Source organism: Haplochromis burtoni, unplaced genomic scaffold, assembly GCF_018398535.1.
Source record: "Haplochromis burtoni strain Fernald_Lab_line unplaced genomic scaffold, NCSU_Asbu1 Contig_39, whole genome shotgun sequence".
Taxonomy (NCBI): Eukaryota; Metazoa; Chordata; class Actinopteri; order Cichliformes; family Cichlidae; genus Haplochromis; species Haplochromis burtoni.
In genome coordinates, this window is record NW_024582400.1 from 642,500 (window position 1) to 663,417 (window position 20,918).

A 20,918-nucleotide genomic window follows, 5' to 3' on the forward strand; every position below is an offset into this window, starting at 1 on the left:
CTTTTAAAACAAAGAGGGGCTAGCTCTTTAACTCCAGCCGATAAGACCATTTCCCACACCCATAAACATAAACTACTCTACACTCTTTTTATACTGCTGGCACTTTACTCGCTTACAGTTATTTACTCACCTTTCAGTGACTTTAATTTTAAACCTGTGTATATACTGTATATTCAGTGTATTTATTATCTCACTCTTACTGCCTGTTTATGCCCTGTCCGTATCTTCAACGTCATGGTGCTCTGTTGTATGTTAGATGGCCCTTGGGGATAAATAAAGACTTTCTGATTCTGAAAACAAAGTTTGGGAACTACTGATGTAACTGAAAATAACAAGAACATGAAGGAAGCTGTGGTGTTTATAGCAGTGATTGAAAGGACTGTTGCATTGTTGAGCAGAAATGAGGTTCCATCCTGTATTCACCCTGTTTACAACTGGCTCACAAGTACTGTTTGCAGCTACCACTAGATGGTGCTATGGTGCATGCAAAGTTAAACACTCCGATTCCATTGCAGACTCAAATCCGGACAGTGGTTCCAGTGACAATGGGGTAAAGTACTATTAATTTTATCTATTCATATTTTTATTTCTTTGTGAAGTTTCGTGCGTGTGTGTGTGTGTGTGTGTGTGTGTGTGTGTGTGTGTGTGTGTGTGTGTGTGTGTGTGTGTGTGTGTTGTTTATGTTTTGAAATTTTCTTTCTTAAGAATCCTGACAGGTCGTTTTGTTTTAGAAAATGTAGGAAAAGAAATTCATCATCAAACAAATGGTACAGTTCTTAGGTCTTCGTTTCAAAGTGAATTATAAGAAGAGGAAGAATTAAAGCAGCTTTTTTCATGGCTCAGTGACACCAGACTATGAAAAATAAGTAATTGTCTGGTGATTATGTTGAAAAGTGCTTTTTGCATTCAGCTACTGATTGCAAGTAGTTATAGCAACCAGGCAACCTGTCTCCAAAAACCTGCAGCCAGCCTCTGACTGCACTCTCAGACAAGACTGCAACATGCTGATATCAGTCTGAATCAGTCCACACTGATGAACACAAAAGTGGACTCAACTCAGCTGGTTGTATACGGGTTATATTCCTACATAAAAGCAAGGCTGCAGAGCGAGCGCCTTTGTCATTTTGCAGTTAAATTACTGTCCAACAGCAACTATTAACATTATTTTCTGTGTTTCTGTTTGAAATCTGTGATATTGTGAATTGACTCTAAATCTAAATAGTTAATGTGAACATCTGTGTTTGCAGACAAAAACAGATTGTAGGTAATTATTACCTTAACCTGGTCAAATTACAGACTGACTCAGTCTTACTGCCCTTTTATGTTAGTTGATCTAACCGACAGTGAGTGGTCGCAGACCTGCTCCCCATCTTTAAAGCAACCAATTCAAAGCCCACAAGATTACAAGTTCATTGCACATGCTAACAATAATTTTGCTCTATAGCCACTGTTTTTATTTTATTTTATTGTGACTATAGTATCAAACAGAGTATGAACTGATGGGCAGCAAAAGTTCCCAAACAAGATAAAAAAGGATTATTTTGATCCGTGAATTAGGTAAAGCTAGTCTGTGGAGCTGGATTTGAAAATAAAAATTATGAGCAAATGGCAAAAATTGTGTATCCATGACCAGATACAGCCGATCGATCCTTCCACCCCATTGGCCCATATTTATCATCTGTGTGACAATTTTCAAGATTATCTCAACCTGTTCAAAGTATTTTTTTATTAATGATGATTCAGTTTTAGTCACTTCAGTGTTTCTCACAATTCACTCATTTTTTTAAAGGCTCAGAAATTGAAGTCTTTAAGTTTAAGCTTGGACCACTTTTTTTTAGTGATTTTTGATGGCCCCCAGTGGCAAAACGAAACAGCAGATTTCTTTCAGAAGCAGCCCTTTTTTCTTATTTTTGAAAATGTTGCCAAAATAAGTGGCAGAATGCCCCCAGCCCTTTACCTGATTTCAGTCACCTTTAGAGGTAGATGGTAGTTTGACCTCTGACCTCAGTTGTCAGCCTTTAAAATTACAACTTCACTCGCCTCTGTGATGCCTTGTGATCCACACGTAGCGACCATTGGGAACACACTACACCAGCAGCTTTAAAGTTTTGTTACAAGATAAAATTTCTATTTTTTTCTGGATAAATATAAAAACTACTTTAATCTTTCTGTCAGTGCTGTTGTAGTTTCTATGTATTCAGGGCAGAGCCTTTACTCGCTTTCAGATAGCTAACAAGCATTCAGACAGAGAAGCCATCTGATAAAAATCTGATATAGTCGGTTTAATCTTTCTAATGTTTTTCTCCTACAGGACGAATCAGAGTAAATCCAGTCATCAATATAACGGCAGAAAATATGACAACTGGCAGGAGAGAAGAAGAATAATTTAAAAAACAAAACAAAACACTAATCTGTCTTTTCTTGGTGGTATAATTGTAAAGCTGTGCTTCTAAACTTATTTGATCATTGAGTGGTGGGATTTTTTCAGTAGGCCAACCATGCACTAACATGAACTTGTGTTAACTTTTAATTGATTGATAGAAGAACATTTTATGGGATAGGACAGTTTGGGTCACTCTGTCAGTGAAGAAGTCGATGAGAGTGACAGTGATGACCCCAAAATCTGATCTGAGCAGCAGTTAGGGGGTCAGGGGTCAGTTAAGGGTCAGACATATGTGCTGTGTGTGGAAAAGCAATAGCTGTTTATTGTTAATGTGAATGATAGCGTATATGTGCGTGTGTGTGTCAAGAGCTCGGAGAGGACTTCATGATAACCTCATGTAAAGTATCAGCATGCAAAGGTCCTTCGAAAGTCAAATGACAGAAATGTAGCATCCACTTCTGATTCAATGTCAGACATACAGAGACATACAATCTCACACACAGACTCACCTATGTATGTATGAGCACACACATTTGTTTGGTTGTTGGATTATTAAAAGCTTATATGAAGATTAAATTGGTGTTTTTCCCAATTAAAATAAAATGTTTCAAATAATTTGTTCGCCTAAATCTCCATGAGCATTCACACTGGAAAATGTTGAATTCCCTGACTGGTTGACAAGTGGTTGCTGATAGTTGCTGGCTGGAATTGGGCTAAACTGGTCATGAAGAAAATACTACACCAACAATTCCATGTAATTGCTTTGATTACTAGCAGACTGCTGCAGTCAGCTCTCGTTTGCATGGATCATTGTGACTTGTCTGCAGACACTCGCTCTGTAGTTTTCACTCTGTAGTGAAACCTGAAGTGTTTGCAGACAGGTTACAGTCTTCCACACAAACGCCTGGCAACCTGCTAGCAATCCAAGCAATCAGGAGGACTTCAGTGCAATCAGAAGTGCTGGTCTGTTACCATTTTATACTACTAACTAACTGCCAGGAACTTGCCCCAACAAATTACCAAATGGTCTTGGAATACCAGTTGGAATGTTCCTAGCAAGTGGTCACTGACCAGGTGACTGGCTTTAGCAACTGATTTCACAGCAACTGGCACAAGATGAAATTGGTCACAAAATTACGATGCACCAAAAACATTCCTAGCACTGCTTTGATAGCTAGCAGATTTCTGCAGCTGCCCAGAATTTGTGTGGAAGTCACCCACTTGTACCCAAATACTTACCTACTTACCAAGTAGCAGTGAAACTTGCCACAACCATACACAAAATACATATTTTTCCATGGCAAACGGCGAGTTTCTCTTACAAAAAGAAAAAGACCCACAGAAATTGGGTGAAATTCTCTTAAATAAACATTAATAAAAGGAAAGATCTCTTTGTTGATCTCAACAAAGAGATCAAATCTGACCTAACTCGGTGGTCTCTCCTCCCTTTGGATATGAGTAATAGAATAGAAATAATTAAAATGAACGTTCTGCCTCGAATCCTCTATCTCTTCCAGTCACTACCCCTGGAGATACCCCAAAAACAATTTGACGAGTGGGACAGATGGATCTCACGGTTCGTCTGGAATGGCGGAAAAGACCGAGGGTCTAGTATAAAACGCTGCAATTGAAAAAAGAGAAGGGAGGGAGAGCTTTGCCGTGCTTACAAGATTACTACTACGCCGCACAACTGAAGCCCCTGGTAAACTGGTGTTCCCCAAACTATGAAGCTAAATGGAAAAATATGGAAATTACACAATTAGACTTCCCACTACAGTCACTTTTAGGAAATAAGAACCAAGCTGAAAAATTTTACAAAGATTTGAACCATTTGACCCGGTTCACCCTGAAACTATGGTTCAGGGTTGTGGGGAAACTACAAATAGAAAAGCAGGCTAAGACCTTGAATTGGATAGCTTATGACCCGGAGTTTGTACCTGCCAGGCTGGATGGGACCTTTAAACAGTGGACTCTGAGAGGAATTACTTCTTTTTGTTCACTAGCAACAAATGGGGGATTCCAAAGCTATAAAACCATCTCAGATACATACGGATGGGCAAAGCACGACTTTTTTAGATACTTGCAGGTTAGAGACTATTACAACAAGACGTTGCTAATCAGAGATGAAAACGAATACAACCTAATTCATATCTTTCAAGAGGCATACAAGAGAAATGACTCTAAAAAGATGGTCTCGAAAATATACGGTAGTATACAAGCCTCTAAAAATCACTCTACGCTGTACATTAAGCATAAATGGGAGAGGGAATCAGGCTCACGAATTTCGGAGGACAGCTGGTGGGGAATATGTGAGTCTCAGGCTACCACTGCAAATTCAAGGTCCTTAAGAGAGTTTGGTTGGAAGAATGTAGTGAGATTCTTTAACACTCCGAAACTCACAGCTCGGCAAACAGGCTCACAGAGCCAGGGCCTATGTTGGAGAGGTTGTGGAACCCCTATGGCAAACCATTTTCATGTCTTCTGGGCCTGCCCAAGGATCCAGCCATATTGGGGGGAGGTGGCCCTTGAGATAAACAAAATAATTGGGATTACAATAGACTATTCATTTGATACGTTGTATCTTGGCAAATTGCCTACGGCACTCCCACATAAAGATATTTATTTATTGAAAATACTTTTGGCTGGCTGCAGGAAGGCCATAACCCGAAGATGGCAAAAGGCAGACCCTCCAACTAGGGCCCAATGGCGTGGGGTAGTGGAAGAAATTTTTGGAATGGAAAGGCTTACCTTTGTCCTTAGACTCGAGCTCGAGAAATTTAAGAAGCTCTGGGAAAAATGGGTTGTGTACTCCCCTTTGCACTGAATAAATGAATATTACCATGATGTAAGTAGATGCTATTACTGGAACTGTGAATGTCTCCCATGCTGACCTTAAGTTTTGTATTCCCATACTGTACTGTAAAATGATAAATAAAAAGTTATATAAAAAAAATAAATAAAAGGAAAGATCAGACATGTTTCTGCTAAAAGCAAACTATGGCACAAAATTCTGCCCATAGCAAACCACCAGCTCTGAAACCAAAGGAAAGTTCACGACCCTGATCACAGATGTACCGAGTGTGCCCGTTCAGGCTGCTCAACAGTCTGTAAAGGAGCATCCACACAGTGAGCAATTCACTCATATCTTAGGCTCCAGTTGCCTAGGTAACCCTTTAACGTATTTGCCACCCCGTCATATGTCGATCAACTGTATCTATTTTTCTTATTGGTGAGTCAGGACCTGGTTATTTTGTGTCACCAGCAGTTATTCCAACCAAGGTAGCTGTTATAGTCCCTAGTTGACAAGTTGACAAACCACTTCCTTCTGGATGCCCCCTAAGTGTTCAGATGTACGTACATTAATACAGTTGTATAGCGGCCAAAAGACATTCCTGAGGCACCAATCATAGGCCACCTTTACACATGTTAATATGACAAAAACAGAGGAGGACTGCATGATGGAGGTTGATGACAAAGACAATAGTTTGATCCACACTCTAACCTCTGATTACAGGAAGCTCCTTACAACAGATGTTCGCCCTCTTGGTCAGCGTAGAGAAACAGATCTTTCTTCTCAATTTAAATTTAAAAGGTCGAACACACCATTTTCCATAAGCATTTACCACAGTAATAGTGCAAATAGTATAGTATATAAAGGATGAGCTAAATTGTATGTGTATGCGTATCGGCACTAAAATGTACAGATGATGAGGAGGAGAAGAATAAAAGGTGTCTGGAGATGAAGTTAAAGATCAGAAGAGCGATATAAGAGATGTTAAGGAAAAGGGCAGAAAGAAAGAAATGAGGGAGCCAACAATAGACTATGTTTCGTGCCTACATGGCATTGCTTTAAAAGACCAATCATTTTACATTTTATTGTACACAGGCCCATTGGAACACATGCTTTAATGATCATAGTCATAATTCAGTTTAATAAAAGCATGGAGTTACTGGCCTACAGTGATGATTGCACTCTCCTTACAGAAAATAATTAAATAAAACAAATAAATACATCCCACTCGAAAGAAACCACTAAATGTGACTTTTAAGAAAAGAAAGTGTTTAAATATAACAATCAAATGGTAAAAAAAGGGGAAAAAAATCCCACTCCCACCCAAAAAAGGTAGTAAGTGTTGTGTTTTTTTATGTACAAATTTCACATCGATGTACATGAAAGGGTGCAGGGTGTTCAGTGCCACACAGGATTGGGTGGACGGAGGGGTGAGATCATGCATGTCAGGTGAGAAATAGAAACACCCCCCCTTCGCACTCACGTGTCTGCTTTTCCTTTAAAAAGGCAGCAACAATAACAAAGTATTCACATTTTCACTGGTGACAAAAATGTTATGCTTTCCCAAATAAAGAAGGTCAATGCACATGATGGAAAGAGTTGCTCTAAATACAAGTTTCTATGGCCATTAGTCCATTTTGTCACTCAGACCTGTGAGCTTTGTTTACACTAGCACCTCAGCTGGGTCTGTCTAAGGTGCAAACAGGCACATTTCTGAGATTTTGTTTGACAGATACCTAAACCATCACTGAGAAAACCTTTTAATTTATTATACTGGAAAATAACCAATACCTGAAACACAATCTCTCAATCAGCTCAGGTTAAATTAGGTTAAATGAAAAAAAAACCCAAACAGCTATAATAACCCTGAAATATTATGTAAATGTTAAAGGAACATTAGAAAACAAAAAACCCTCAAATTTACTTATTAAATCTTTATCTGTTCTCTTTTCAAAAGTTGGTTACAGGGCAGATAAACTGTTATTTGAATCAAAAAGTCAATGCTAGCAAGCTAGGCTAATTTCCTTCCATAGTAAAGCAGGCTAACTAGTTTTTACTTAAAAAGTTGACATTAGTTAGCCTATCATGCTAACATCAATGATAATTCCCGCCATGTTTTTATTAGTGTCGTTATTTGTAATCGAGCTTTTACTTTCTTAACACTATTGTATCAGTAAATAATGACTACAGCTATGTGAGAACTGGAATAAACAAATTCTTTTTAAATTATTCATATTTAAGAAACTAAAAATGTAACATTGGCACTAATTTCTGCCACTCTTCAGTTATGTTACCTCCATTATCATACAGCTATTAAATAAAAATAAATGATTATTTTATCTGATAACATTAGTTTTCTTGATCCTGTTTCAATTATGGTAAATGAGCTATCTAACAAATGAAATTTAATTTATGTTCACTTTTATGGCATAACAAAAAAAAATTCAGCTATTCTGTCATTGACCATCCTCTGCCAAGTTCTACACAAAGGTAAATGGTAGAGTGAAAAAGAAATCTGTTTTACACGTGAAACTGATCTCTTAGAGAATAAGTTCAGGACACAAAATGAGCAAGATTTATATTTTCCAGCACTGAGAATCCGCAAAATCAGATCTTTTGAGGTGCCAGTGTAAATAAAACCTCATTTATCCACACGTCTGTGAAAACAACAAGCTCACCTCTAAAAAGTCTTTTAACCCTGCTTTTTGTAGCTCCCTGGCTACCACCCCTCACTGAATTTTTTTTTTCACTTTTAATGCAAGAAGAAGCCACTGGTGGGATATCTGCCAGTAACCGCTCTCCTGATGCTGAACTTTACAGTCCAAGGAGGGGCAAGGCACCCGTTTAAACAGATTCCCTGGCCTTCAGAGCAGTTGGCCGCTTGAAGTAGTGTGTCGTCCAGCACCAAGGGTGGCAAAGGGTTTTCCCCTCTTTAAATGTGACAGTTATGAAATCTTTCCTCATTTCAAAGAGGATGTATGTAGTCCGGATGGCACAGAGAGCAAATAGAGGATCTCAGTTTGCTGTGAAGGGTCATTACCTCCCCTTAAAGACAATGTTGACTGGACCTTTAATTCGACTTCCACTTGCTTCTGTAACATCAGTGGTAGAAACTATTAACAACGAATCTTCATTATTTTTGTTAGAACCTGAGGAGGGTTTGCACTGAAGCTCCAATCCCTGGTTTGAGTTGAGATGGTGGCAGACAGGTTGGGGATGAGTCCAGCAGGTTGTTTTGGGCTTCCACATCAATCTTTAAAATTGTAGCTGCGGTTTTTGTGATGTTAAGTACATGCATGCATTTGTGCGTTTGGACGATGAAAAGAGGTCAGCTAACCTCGGCACCACACTGGTGGCTCCAGCAAGAGGTTTATAATCCAAAATTTATTTAGGGAAACAGTCAAATGTGTTTGCATTTCAGGTAAATCCAGCCCTACATATTTTTTCCATCCTCTTAGGTGTGTAATGGTTTGTTCTAGCACAGGTGTGATTATAGAGACGTACATCTCTCTGGGTAAGTGGTATGTTCAGGCATCTGGGAGGTTCTGGAGTGGTTAGACCCGTAGCGAAGGTCCTGCTGCTCCAGTGAGTGGCGTTGTGGATCCACAGTCATAGCCCATCTCCACTACGGCATGGGAGCCCCCGACTAGCCGGCCTGGAAAGGGCTGTGCCTGTACCTGCCGATCTCTAAAACTCTGGATGTAGCTCTAGAAAGAACAAAGAGTTTATAAAGTTAGTCTGGTTCCTTCTTTTTATTGCCAGTCTTAGCAAATGGCAGGATAACTTCAAAATCACTACTTGCCCAATTGGTTGTCTCTAAGCTATTGAAATGTGTTGGAAATTTGATCATCTGGTTAAAACAATGTTTGACTGTGGTCACATAACCTACTGTTACCTATTTATTCTACACAATGCCTGGTTTCAGGGTCCTTGGCTGAAAAACAATCAAAATCATCTCCCTGCTTCACTATTGGTATGAGTTGTTTGCACTGATGGTGCTGTGCATTATGGCCAAAAATCTTCACTTTAGTCTGTCTAACGGACATAATACAGAAATCTTTTGGTTTGTTCAGATACTGGATCAGATTATTATTATCATGATATGTAAAGCCTCAGAATTCAAAGAGACTTTCTTTTCAGCAAAGGGTGAGCCGAGTGGGAATTCTAGTTTGCTAGCTTGCTATATTGGTTCACTAGGTAACATGATACATGACACTTGTGTATATTTTAAAACAGAATAAATTTTAGCCATCAGTAAATCGTGTAATGGACCAACAAAAAAATATATATACAACTGATGTTTACGTTTTTCAGTGACAGCTCACAAGGGGACAGTTCGCCAGCTAGCTATAAAGTAACTTAATTAAATGGTAGATATCTGACAATGGTACTTGATCAGTCTTGTTTTTAGGATATTGATAAGCATTTAGTATATATGATTTAGGACAGTCTTGTCTATATCTTATTATTGTATAATGACCTTGAGTATAGTTATATAAGGTTTCACACTGATTTCTATTTTTTTCTAGAATTCAGTGACAGACTATTTCCTTTAAATAACTGTGCTATTTGTTTCAAGGCCAAAAATTTTCATTCAACAGTATGATTACTGGTCCTCACAGGAGAGAGGACGTCGGTATCGTAGCGGCGGATAGGGTTGGGTTTGCGGCGGTAGGCGGGCTCCGTGTGCAGTTGTTTGGATTGGTGTTGATGGTGTGAAGAGGAGCCATGTTGCTGCTTCTTCTTCTTCTTGTTGCGGTAGCGGTCATCCCGCTGGCGAATGCGCATCACCTGCATCCTCCGCTGCTGGCGGCTGATGATTACTGAGGAGAACAAAGGGAGGCTAATAAGGAAAGATGATTTTTTGCTTTTCAAAGCTAAAAACAGAGGCAATGTTGATATCTATCTATATTCTATATACTTTTCTATGTGAAAATTAGGTTCATCTTATTAAAAACTTAGGGGACCTTTACGGGTCCTCTTGAGGAACTCAGATCAGATCAGATTTGAGTTTTGAAGAGATTCTCACTTAGATGTACGACATCTTAAAAATATTCGACCCTCAGATAATTTTTTTTAAATTAATGCATTTTGTCAGAAGTGAATATAACATATACTTCTGCTGAAAACTGCTGAAGTCTAGTCAGGACATTACAAGCTGATACAGGAGTTCCATTAAAGAGCAACAAAAATCAGGCTTTTATTGTATTTGTAAATGCTGCATTTAGAACCAAATCACTGCAGAAAAGCTCCAGAGCTGCTCTAAAATTCTAAGAATATGTCAACTATTGCCTGGTCTCTTGGTGTATCTGGGCAATGATGTCTAATATTTTGTGTGTAACCAGCGGATATCCAGGTTAAGACTTCCTGTTGTGTTCACCTTTCTTGGTTTATCAATTTTAAAAAGCTAAGAAAAAGTGTAACCATCCTCAGATCATTGATGTTTAAATTTCAGCATGCGTTTTCCTTTTTCCCTCTTAATAAGAGAGTTTTTACAAGCAAACGAGCAAAGCCTGCTTAAACTTGATTGGTCAGTAATACTTGGCCAGGGTTAAAGTAAAATTTGACAGGTGGGGAAATCCAAAACTCTGGTATAGCTGTCATGGACCTCGAAATAACTTATTGTTGGTTTAGCTAATTCAATTCTATATTTTACATGTCCCAAACACATTTAGTTTAGACTGCAGATGTAATAAATGAACATTAAATCATTTGTTTTGGTGTGAGATAATTCTCACATTTTAAATAAATATACTGGAATGAACCCCCTGCTCTCCTTTAGACTCAGTCCTGCAGGTATGTCTTCTAGGAAGAAAAATGGTGAACTGCTACAGTCAGCAGCAAACCAGAGCCAAGCACCACAAATATACACTGGAACCAGCTTTCCTCACCCTTGGTATGGGAGTATCCTTCAGCGGTCACCTTCCACTGGACCACGACACCCAGCAGGGTGAGGGCAGGCCACACTCCGAGGACCACCCATGTCATCCAGCACACAGGCTTTCCAGACTCTGCTTTAATCCGTTCATACATGTACAGCACAAGGGCAAAGAGCTCCACGAAGTAGTCCAAAGCCACCGTGATGACAGCTGCCCCGAACACCGCTGTAGACAGCGTTGTAAACAGACGCTGCCACTGCAGGGTGAGCACAGCAAACAGCATGCCCAGGCCAAGCAGCACGCCCAGAGGCACCCAGACAGAGCGCGGCGGGCTGTCAGAAAGCTCCTCCATGCCGACCAGGGTAGCCACGGCCACCAGCAGGCCAAGCAGCAGGCCCACCATGAAGAGGCCCACGCTCCGAACCAGCATGGTGACCAGGCCGCAGAGCGTCCCGATGCCCAGGCCAATGCCCACTGAGGCCTCCACGCTCAGCTGGGTGTCCAGCACGCGCTCCTTGTAGCAGAGCATAAAGATAACGACGGAGCCGAACATCAGGCCCGTAAGGAACATAACCGCCTTGAAGCAGCGATATCCTGAAAAAAAAAAAGAGCCAGAAACACATGACCTCAACAACAGGTCTTAAATAGAACAAAGAACAACTGCTGCTGCTGCATTAACATCACCTGTTCAACTCACCAAAGAAACAGTAAATGATGCCAAAGAGACAACACATCGAGCAGACAACGGAGGGAACCACTTTGTAATGCCCACGAGCGGCCTCGCAGCCGTCCATCCGATCAGGGCCCAGCTCCAGGTCAGGCTGTGCCAGCATCGTCTCCAGTGTGGTTGTCATCGTGAACAGGTAGTAGAGAAAAGGAAGGGGAAGGAGGACAAATGGAGGAGGAGAAAAGGTGATCAGGAGGGAGGTGAGGGGCAAGCGAGGTTATGGAGCACTGTCCAGGTCCATGGTTTTACCTGCGGATAGAGAAGAAGAAAAGGGATAAGGCAACAATATAAGAGTTGAAGTTAAGCACTGTAGAGCCCACCAAATGGAGGTCTGCACTAGCTGTGAAATCACCCTTAAAGGTTTTAAAACTGACATGATGCATAAATGCATTATTGAAAACAGTAATACAAACCCAAGAGGGTATGAAGATGCACAATATGCTGTGAAACTTAGCCAACACGTTTTTTTTAATGGTTGTTTTCCAGCGAGTCAGTCTCAAATAGTCCTATTTTTAACAGCGTGATTTCCCAGTCTGACATATAAGTTCCATTTCTAATAGGTGTTCAAAACCCACATTGTTCACCCGAATGTCTACAACTCTGTGCTCTGTGTTGATGGCCGCTAATTCTGCATGACCCAAATCTTTCATCTGTTGGTTTACGCGTTTTGTTACCTGGGATTTTGAGTATCCTTACTTGACTTCAATCCATTTGATGTTTGTTCTGTTTCCTTTTACGACAGCCTTTTACAATCTGCTGTAGCAGGCTGCCAACTTAACTGAACAAGCTATATTTATTTATTCATGCAGCACTCTTCAGAGGCACCACAGTCTCTAAGACAGACAAAAATGTAAGCAAAGAACAGGACAGGAGATCCCTTCAGTTGAGCAAGTAACGCTGTGATCTTGTGTTTGACAAATTTGTCATTAACCTACTTCTCTTGCAATTTCTAGTAGCTGTTTAAAGAAACTGGTTCACTGGCATGGCAAGAATTAAAAACAAAAAAGCTGTGTGATATAAACACTCACCAGCTTCTTCACCGGGCAGACCTATTTAAATAGCTAATCAGCTTCCAGCTCAGATCATCTCAAACTCAAATGGCCTCCACGGTCACTAGATCTCAGTCCAAGACAGGATTTTAGGATGTGGGGGAGAGGGAGATTATCATCTTGAATGAGCACCAACTATATGATGCCATCATTTCAACATGGAGCAAAATCTCTGAGCAATGGTTCCAGCACCTTGTTGAATCTATCCGATGAAGAATTAGAGAAGCTCTGAAGATAAAAGGGAGTCCAAACCCAGAACTAGTGAGGTGTTTCTGCCCAAAATACTTGAATTGACTGAGCTGATACAATATACATGTGCTGCAAGCAGGCTGGATCTAAGCATTCTTATCCATTCAAGCGACCTCAGCGCTGCCTGTACAACCTCTATAAGCATCCTCATACATTATTGGTTTATATTCGTTTATCTGTAACAATGCAGTGATTCATTGCATTTCATTAAGTGATCAATCTTCCCAAAGGCTTCACCAGCCACTGCTTTGTTTACTTTCCTCGTCTGCATTCCAGTGCAGGCCTCTGTTTGAAGCTCAGGTAAATAAATTCGCCTTGCCTTTGTCCTTCTTCGCGCCGTCCTCGTTTGTTCTTTATTGTTTTCCTCTGCGTCTGACTGTGCACACCTGTCAGCAACCACCAGCCTCGACTTCCTTCTAAATCACTCTCACCTCGTCTTTCACCTCATTTCCTGCTGCCTCCATTATTCAAATCTCTATCTGTCCTTGCCTGCTCCCTCCACGTCCCGTCTAACCTTTCATTCATGTGTTTTAGTCAATATAACTCTCACGCTAACGAAATGCTTCATAGTAGTGTCGCTAATCTAAAAGCATGCACCTATGCACAAGTCACAAACTATTTAATTCACAATACACATACAGCTGCTGTAAAAGGATGTACACATCCGTTAAACAAATCCCCTCCTCTTTCACCTCCTTCCCACGCCTGCTCTCTCCTCCGGCTGTTTTCGTCCTCTCCATCTCAGGGCAAGTTCAGTCCGGTTGTGGAAGGTTTCTGGGTCAGAGGTGCTTATGTAACTCCTGTCTGGGGAACTTTACTCTCCTATTCATGAGCTCTCCTCTCCTTTTCCTCTTGCCTGCTTTGTTTCCCTTCTCGCCTTCAGTACCTCTAGCTCCCGTCCGCTCCCTCTCGATCACCTGGTTTGGGTGCCACTCCTTTTCCCAGCCTTCCCCCACTTGCGTCATTCACTTTCCTCCCTCAGGATTTGATTAATTACCTCCCTGAGGTTATGAAGGGGTTGATAAAAAAACCAAAAAAAAACCCAACATAACTGGAAGTGAAAACTGCTTTGGCATGTTTGACAAAGTGCTCAAGACTGGAGCCAAGTACTAAAACATTATTATCTCTGGCTCCTGTTGCTCTGTATTTGATCTTTGATCTCTCTTTTTTTTTTTTTTTTTTTTCTTTTGTGTCCCGTTTGGATCTTTAGCCATCAGAATTGTTGTCTTAAGGCCAAGAAAGATGCCAAGCGGATTTATTTTACCAAGTGGATCATCATGGCCTTGCCATATTGGTCCATTTGATTGACCTTTATTATAATTATGAATTTATTTTATTTTCAGTTGCTACAAACGGGACAGACATGACTGGGGGATAGGACAGGGAGAGAGAATGAGAGAAAGAGAGGGAGAGAAAGAAAACCAAAGGGGAGAAGAGACGGTGAGAAGGGGGGGAAGAAAGAAAAAAAAATCTCTCTTGATCTCTCTTCTCGAACGGCAAAGTAATTTTGTAAAGTGTCAGAACTTTTCTGCATAACGTGGAAGCACTTTCACATTTAAGGAAATTAACTCTTGTCCTAAAAGTTTTTGCTGCAGTGCTTGGATTTTAATAAAGTTAACAAGTACAAAAAGTACAACGTATTTACAATGCAAGATGGGGAAATTACCATGAAACTGAACAAGTTACTTCAAAGTACTCACATTATAATTTATGTTCCCATTCTTGTAAAATACAAGAAGTTGTGCAATACCTAAATTAAATTACACAGGTTGTTGATCAATGGTCATGACAATTTGCATATTAATGATCAAGTTACTGACCTCACAGCCCATTGTTCATTCAGTGGGCAAGGTTTAGTTATTGTGCAAATGTACTGTTTCTGAGGTCGCAGAAACCTGCAGTCAGCTGAGACTGAAGAAGTCACTTGGATGAGTGATGAAACGTTTCTCCCACTGAAAACATTACGTCCAAATGAACAGAATCAACTTTTGGGGTTAATTACACAGTACTTTAATATATTTACAGTATAATTATTTCTTCGTTTCTTGTCAAATAAAACTGGATTTGTTATCATCATAATTTAGTGCGAGTCACCTACACAATATTTGTATGTAAATACAATTACATTGTGATTTTAAAATAAAGTTGAATTCTATTGAATTACAAGAAAATTATACCCTTAGCCTAATTATATAGTGTCACCTACAATTATTAATTATATACTACAGTATACCCCCGTGAAGTCGCGGTTCAAAGTTCACTGCCTCAGTCTCTTGTGGATTGTTCTTGTTTGTAGAAACGCTCGCAAATTTGCAGAAACCGCAAATATCCTCCATAAATTTTTTATGGCAATATCTATTTTTCCATGCATTTTAATGCTAAATTATTGAGAATTTACTAAATAAATAATACATTTAAATCAAGTAAATTCGGTTAAATGTTCTGTTCTGTCAAAAACACAGCTTGGAAAAAATGCCTTTGAGAGGCGGTAGGTTTCAAAGTAGCCTAATCCTATTGCATCAGATGCAGTCCACCATTCCCACATCAGAAAAGTTTACCGCGTGTAGCTATCTTGAGTGTTTCGCTTTATGTTTTCATGTTTTTTATATGCATTTAAAGCCCTGAGATGCCACATATTTAGGGTTTAAACTATAACAATAGTTCACTTTGGGATTTCTTACTCTTTGCTTTATTAAGATGTTTTATGTTTGAGATTTGGTTCTTCTAATGTTGTTGAGTTTAAGGTTTCCCCAGTTATGTCTGCATTTGCTTTCCCTCTGTGTGTCTTGCTCCCCCTCCCTCTGTGTCTTGTCTTAGCCGTGTGTTAGTTGTTTCCATGTTTTCCTCCTTGTGTCTCATCCTTGGCTCCCCTGTCTGTCATGTGCATCCATGTGCAGTATTGGGACTAACGAGTTATTAAGTAACTATGTTATTATTGTGGTAACGAGCACGGTAACTAGTTATTATGCCAAAATCAGGAACGCGTTACTCGTTACTGGGATTTAGATAGGCTTGTTATTCGTTACTTCGTGTGGTGGCTATCGTGGAGCTTCCACAGATTCAGTAACATTAGCAAGTGGTGGAGGCCAGCAGGTGGATGAAGGAAAGGGGAGGCAGAAGGAAAAGAGACCCAAACTTCAGGTAAGAAGTTATGACCTGCAGTCTCTCTGGGTCAGATATGAACCAAGTTTAGGTGGAGTTTATTTTCGTTATTCTGACTTTTTCCGTACTGCTAGTGCTAGCTAGCATGACGGAGTTTCTATATAGCTGGGTGGTGCTATGAAGTTAATGATGTTGAACTTTATTTTGTTCATAAGTTATTAGAGTTGCCAACCGTCCCGTCTGGTATTCAGAGAAAATATTACGCGTTTCTTATTGAGGTGAAAAGGAACAGTTTGTCCCGTAATTCAGCTACAATGAAAAAGGCACAAAGCTGGAGTTATTCTGTGTCTTTGCTGCACAGCTGCCTCTTCTTCTTTCATTCTCCCCCTCCCTCTCCCGTTTCTACTTCAATCATGAAACTGATCAATGATCAGCTGATCGGCTTTCTCTCTTGTTTGTTTATCGCTCACTTTGCGCCGAAAGAGGAAACCAGCGGATGTCGCGCTAAACAACAGCAGCACGTTTAAGCTTGATCAGCTGTTGTTAGAATTTATTTAATATTAATTTCTAGTATCAGCTGATGTTTGCTGGAGCCACAGCTGTAAAGCTGCTGGTCATGATATGGTTTGGTTATCTGGTGAGAGGGAAACATGAAGATGAAACCAGGAGATGTCCTTACTGGATCATCAGAGCTGTGATGGAGAAACAGGTTTACCTTTTAGGTGACATGAATGAGTTGAAGGGAAGTTATGAACTGTTTCTGAGAGACAAATAACACCAGGATCCTTTTTTATGTAGCTGACAGCTGGTAACTGTGCAGGGGCGGGTCTAGCAAAGTGTTGCCAGGGGGCAGGTAGGGCATTAACAGGGAGAGGGGGGCACAAAGAAATACTTTTCTTTCTTATTCTCATTTAAAATGTCTAGCTTTTAAAAAATAATTATCTGAATCTTACAACAAACGATTGATAGATTGATGCATATATACCATCAAAACAGTGTACATCAGGCCCCCTTTCCCTGGCGGGTCGCGAAGGGTGGGAGTGCCTACTGGGGTCAGCGGGGGAGCTGGCCCCAGGGAGGGGTTACCTGCCCCTCCCTTCCTTCCCTCCCCATCTCCAGCTGCCTCCCTCTTCCCGCTCCTTCACAACCACCCACACATGCAGGGCCTTGGAGTAGGGGTATGTCACCAGGGTGCAGAGGAGGCTACCCCCCCCTCTGTCCCCTTCTGGCTGCCTCTGCCTCAATTTTATCCCACAACTTAGACATTCACATTATTCACACTCTCATTACACATACATATAGGATCTTGGGGGTGGGCACAATCACGGAGTCCAAATTACCATCAGGGTGTATACCTCACCCCTGACGTCCTTGCCCACCTCTCAATTTTAAATACACTTAGTCATTGAGGGCTAGCAGGAGGGACTATGCGCTTACCTGCTGCTCCTTGGCAGGTAGCTCCATGCCCTCCTGGGTTTTAATTGCACCTTAGATCACATATGCATCAACACTACAATGAGCGGGTGGAGGGAGGTTTGGAGTCTTCTCCCACCCCCATTCTCTGCGGCCTGCTGGAGCGGGAGGGCTAGTAGGAGGAGTTGGCCGTCCGGCTGCGGTCTGGGGTGTGGGGCCTCCCTGCTGCTGCGGAGTCGGGGTGGTCTGCCTCTCCCCACCGCAGGGAAAAGGGTAACACCACCTGGGTCTGGGTGCAATTCCCCCCTCCAGGGGCAAGGGTACCTAGACCCGGTTTGTAGAGTACGCTTGGGGAGTGTGATTGTGTGTACAGCGTCTCTTTATGTCTATCTCCACGTTGGTTGAGTGTGGAGTGAGTGCACATGAGAGCATGAGGGTGGGAATGGATGTTTGTGTCTGTGTGTGCCTGTATGTCTGTGTCTATATGTCAGGTTGGGTATCAGACGCCACCTCTCTGGGGACACCTCAGGCCCTCCAAGGTTTGGAGGCCTATCTCTACCCACCACCACTTCCCCTGCCGGTGGCGGACTCCCTCAGGTGTCGGTGTGCTGGTGGTTCTTTGTGTCTGGGGGTGGGCGTCCGGGTACACACCGGCTCACTCCTTGGCGGCCGCTTGTCGGGGCCTGGGGCCTGGGGCTCGCTCGGGCCCCCTTTGGAGGTGGGGTGCCCCCGGCCTCTCGGCCTGGGGCTCGGTCACTCAGGCACAGCTGGGGGCCGGCGGAGCTCACGGGCGCGTCACTGCAACTCCCCCTGGCTTCTGCTCCGCGGCTGCTGGGCGAGCCCTCATCTGGGACTCTCCTCAGCTCTTACTGGAACAGTGGCGCGGCTGCCCCTCTGTTGGTCTTCCATGGTCTCTTGTGTTCTGGGGGCCTCTGGATGTCTGGAGTTTTGATCTCCTCCATACCCGCTTCACACCCTGGAGGACGGGGCTGTGGCCCCCCCACACTCCCTAGCAGATCATTACATGGAGAAACCTTTGGAATGCAAGCATGCTGATCCACACAGGTATGCACACAGGTGTACACATGGGTATTCACAGACGCGGACTAAAGCTTTCTTGGCTGCTGCCTCAAAGCACACTGTGCGCTGTCTATCTTGCGTGCTGCACAATATCGTTTATTATTTAGTAACTATTGATATCTATGACTAGCTAGTTTATTGTGATGGTGCTTTGTTTTCTCTATTATTATGTTGCTCTTTGTTGTTTGCTGTCTCCTCTGTTTGTTTTTTTTGTTGTTTGTTTTTTTTTCTCCATACAGGTGACCCAGGAGTTGTTTTTCCCCCCCCCTTCTCACCGTCTCTTCTCCCCTTTGGTTTTCTTTCTTTCTCTCCCCCTCTTTCTCTCATTCATTCCCCCTGTCCTATTTATTAAAAAAAAAAAAAAAAAAAATGACAAAGGATGAACTGAAGCTCTGCCATCACGTAATGTCGCATACTGCTGTTTCTGATGTCATTTAAAAAAAAAAAAAAAAAACAGTGTACATCACTGTCACAACAGTGTTTGTTTTCATTCAAAGGCTTTAAGATTTTTCCTATAATTGTCAGGGTCCTGGGTCTGAGCGACCCAGGATCCCTGAGCAGTTATGAATTATATTATTATTATTATTATTTGTATTTTGGTGTTGCTTCCCTTCTCTGTGCTTGTGTATATATGTGTGTGTGTGTGTGTGGCTGAGCACCTGTTTATAGGCGGCGTCAGGCCTGGAGGGTGTGGTCCTGCAAGGGGACTGGCCACACCCGAAGCCACACACCTGCTGCTGATCAGGCCTCGTCGGGGGAGCTACTTAAGAGAGTCTTGGAGCTCCCACCGACGCGGGATCATTGCATGAGACTCCACGTTAGTCACCCTGTCTAAGTTTAGTCAGAAAGTGTATGCCTGCCATTTCTGAGTGTCCTGACAGCTGCGCTATTGTTTCCCGCAGGAAGAGCGTGGAAGGCACGGAGAGCAGCGAGCACCGGGGGGTGCTGACACGGGAGCAGAGAGCACACGGACTATTCACGGGAGACACGACACGGGAGTCTGGGAGAACACGGGGATTTATTGTTACGTTGTTTTCACTCTGTAAATAAACACTGTTTGTACATAGAGCACCGCGCCTGGGTCCTCCTTCCCCACTCCTTCCACGGTGTGCCATGCCATACCGTGACAATAATGGTGGGCCGGTCTCTAGTCAAAATGCCCGGGCCAATTTTCTGTCCCAGTCCAGCCCTGTATGCAGCTCATCTGCAGTCTGGTGTTACCTACATCTTCCTATTCAGAAGGCAGAATTTCCGAGTTCTGAGTACAATCGAAAGCACCACGACTGCAGTTTTTGTGTTGGATGTAAAAGGCGCACATGACGCTGTGACGTAGGCTAGAATCATGGCAGCAGTCAATGACGGTCCAGGCGTGGGATTTCTCTCGTGGAAATATGCACATTATCTTTTCCTTTCTATTGGTAGGTGGCACAGTGCACTTGTGGCAAGTAAGCAAGCTAGAAGACTGGCAAAGTTATGGAAGCAACACATTAACAAGAGAATTCTGAGTAAAACCAAAGTTACTTTCCCTAGTAACTAGTTACTTTGAAAGTAACGAGTAACTTGAAGTAACTGAGTTACTTTTGAGAGAAGTAACTAGTAATGTAACTAAGTTACTATTTTAAAGTAACTTACCCAACACTGCCCATGTGTGTTCTCACCAGCCCGTGACGTCTCTCGTCCTCTCTGTGTCGCTTGCTATCACCCCAGTTTCTCCCCAGGTCCCAGTGTCAAGCCCGTGTGTCTTAGTCTGCGTCTGAGTGTGTTTCCTGTTTTATTTTGACAGTCTCTCATCTCATCGGTTCAGTTTCACTTCACCTGTAATATCAATTCTATTTTCCCCATGTTCACAATTGCATGTGTTCAGTATCTTAGTTTTCCCAGTTTAATTCTAGGCTACGTCCATATGCAGATTTTTCTATGCGTTTGCGCTTTTCGTCCACACGTAAACAGCGTTTTCGGTCGCTGAAAACTGAGATTTTTAAAAACTCCCGCCAGGGTGGATATTTTCAAAAACTCAGTTTTTGCGTTTACGCGTGGACGAGGTAAACGGAGAAAACACAGCGTCAAAGGTGTGCGCATTTTTTGACGTCACACTGTGCGCCACGTTACTGTTTCGGTGAAATGAATTTCTACAATGGCGAACTTAGACAAAATACTGTTAATTTTACTCTCTGCAGTGTTTAAATGCTTACATATACACACACAGTTACTGTCCCTCCACACATGCGACTCAGTTCTGCTTCTA

General features: G+C 42.0%; 2 protein-coding genes across 3 annotated transcripts in view; one reads left to right on the top strand and one right to left on the bottom strand.

Moving 5' to 3' along the window:
* The window catches only part of LOC102289658 (low molecular weight neuronal intermediate filament-like), a 6,453-nt gene extending 3,494 nt beyond the window's left edge, over nucleotides 1–2,959 (top strand). For both annotated transcript variants that reach the window (XM_005919894.3, XM_042219868.1), the window contains exons 7-8: nucleotides 516–550; nucleotides 2,312–2,959. In XM_005919894.3, the coding sequence (XP_005919956.3) occupies nucleotides 516–550; nucleotides 2,312–2,326 (50 nt within the window). In that variant the 3' untranslated portion in view covers nucleotides 2,327–2,959. The remainder of the gene's footprint in view (nucleotides 1–515; nucleotides 551–2,311) is intronic.
* Nucleotides 2,960–6,205: 3,246 nt separating this feature from the next.
* tmem198b (transmembrane protein 198b) overlaps nucleotides 6,206–20,918 on the bottom strand; it is a 40,938-nt gene continuing 26,225 nt past the window's right edge. Inside the window, exons 2-5 of the mRNA XM_005919895.3 lie at nucleotides 11,751–12,029; nucleotides 11,066–11,647; nucleotides 9,795–9,997; nucleotides 6,206–8,881 (exon numbers count right to left, since the gene is read on the bottom strand). Coding sequence (XP_005919957.1) covers nucleotides 8,729–8,881; nucleotides 9,795–9,997; nucleotides 11,066–11,647; nucleotides 11,751–11,907 — 1,095 coding nt within the window. The 5' untranslated portion in view covers nucleotides 11,908–12,029 and the 3' untranslated portion in view covers nucleotides 6,206–8,728. The remainder of the gene's footprint in view (nucleotides 8,882–9,794; nucleotides 9,998–11,065; nucleotides 11,648–11,750; nucleotides 12,030–20,918) is intronic.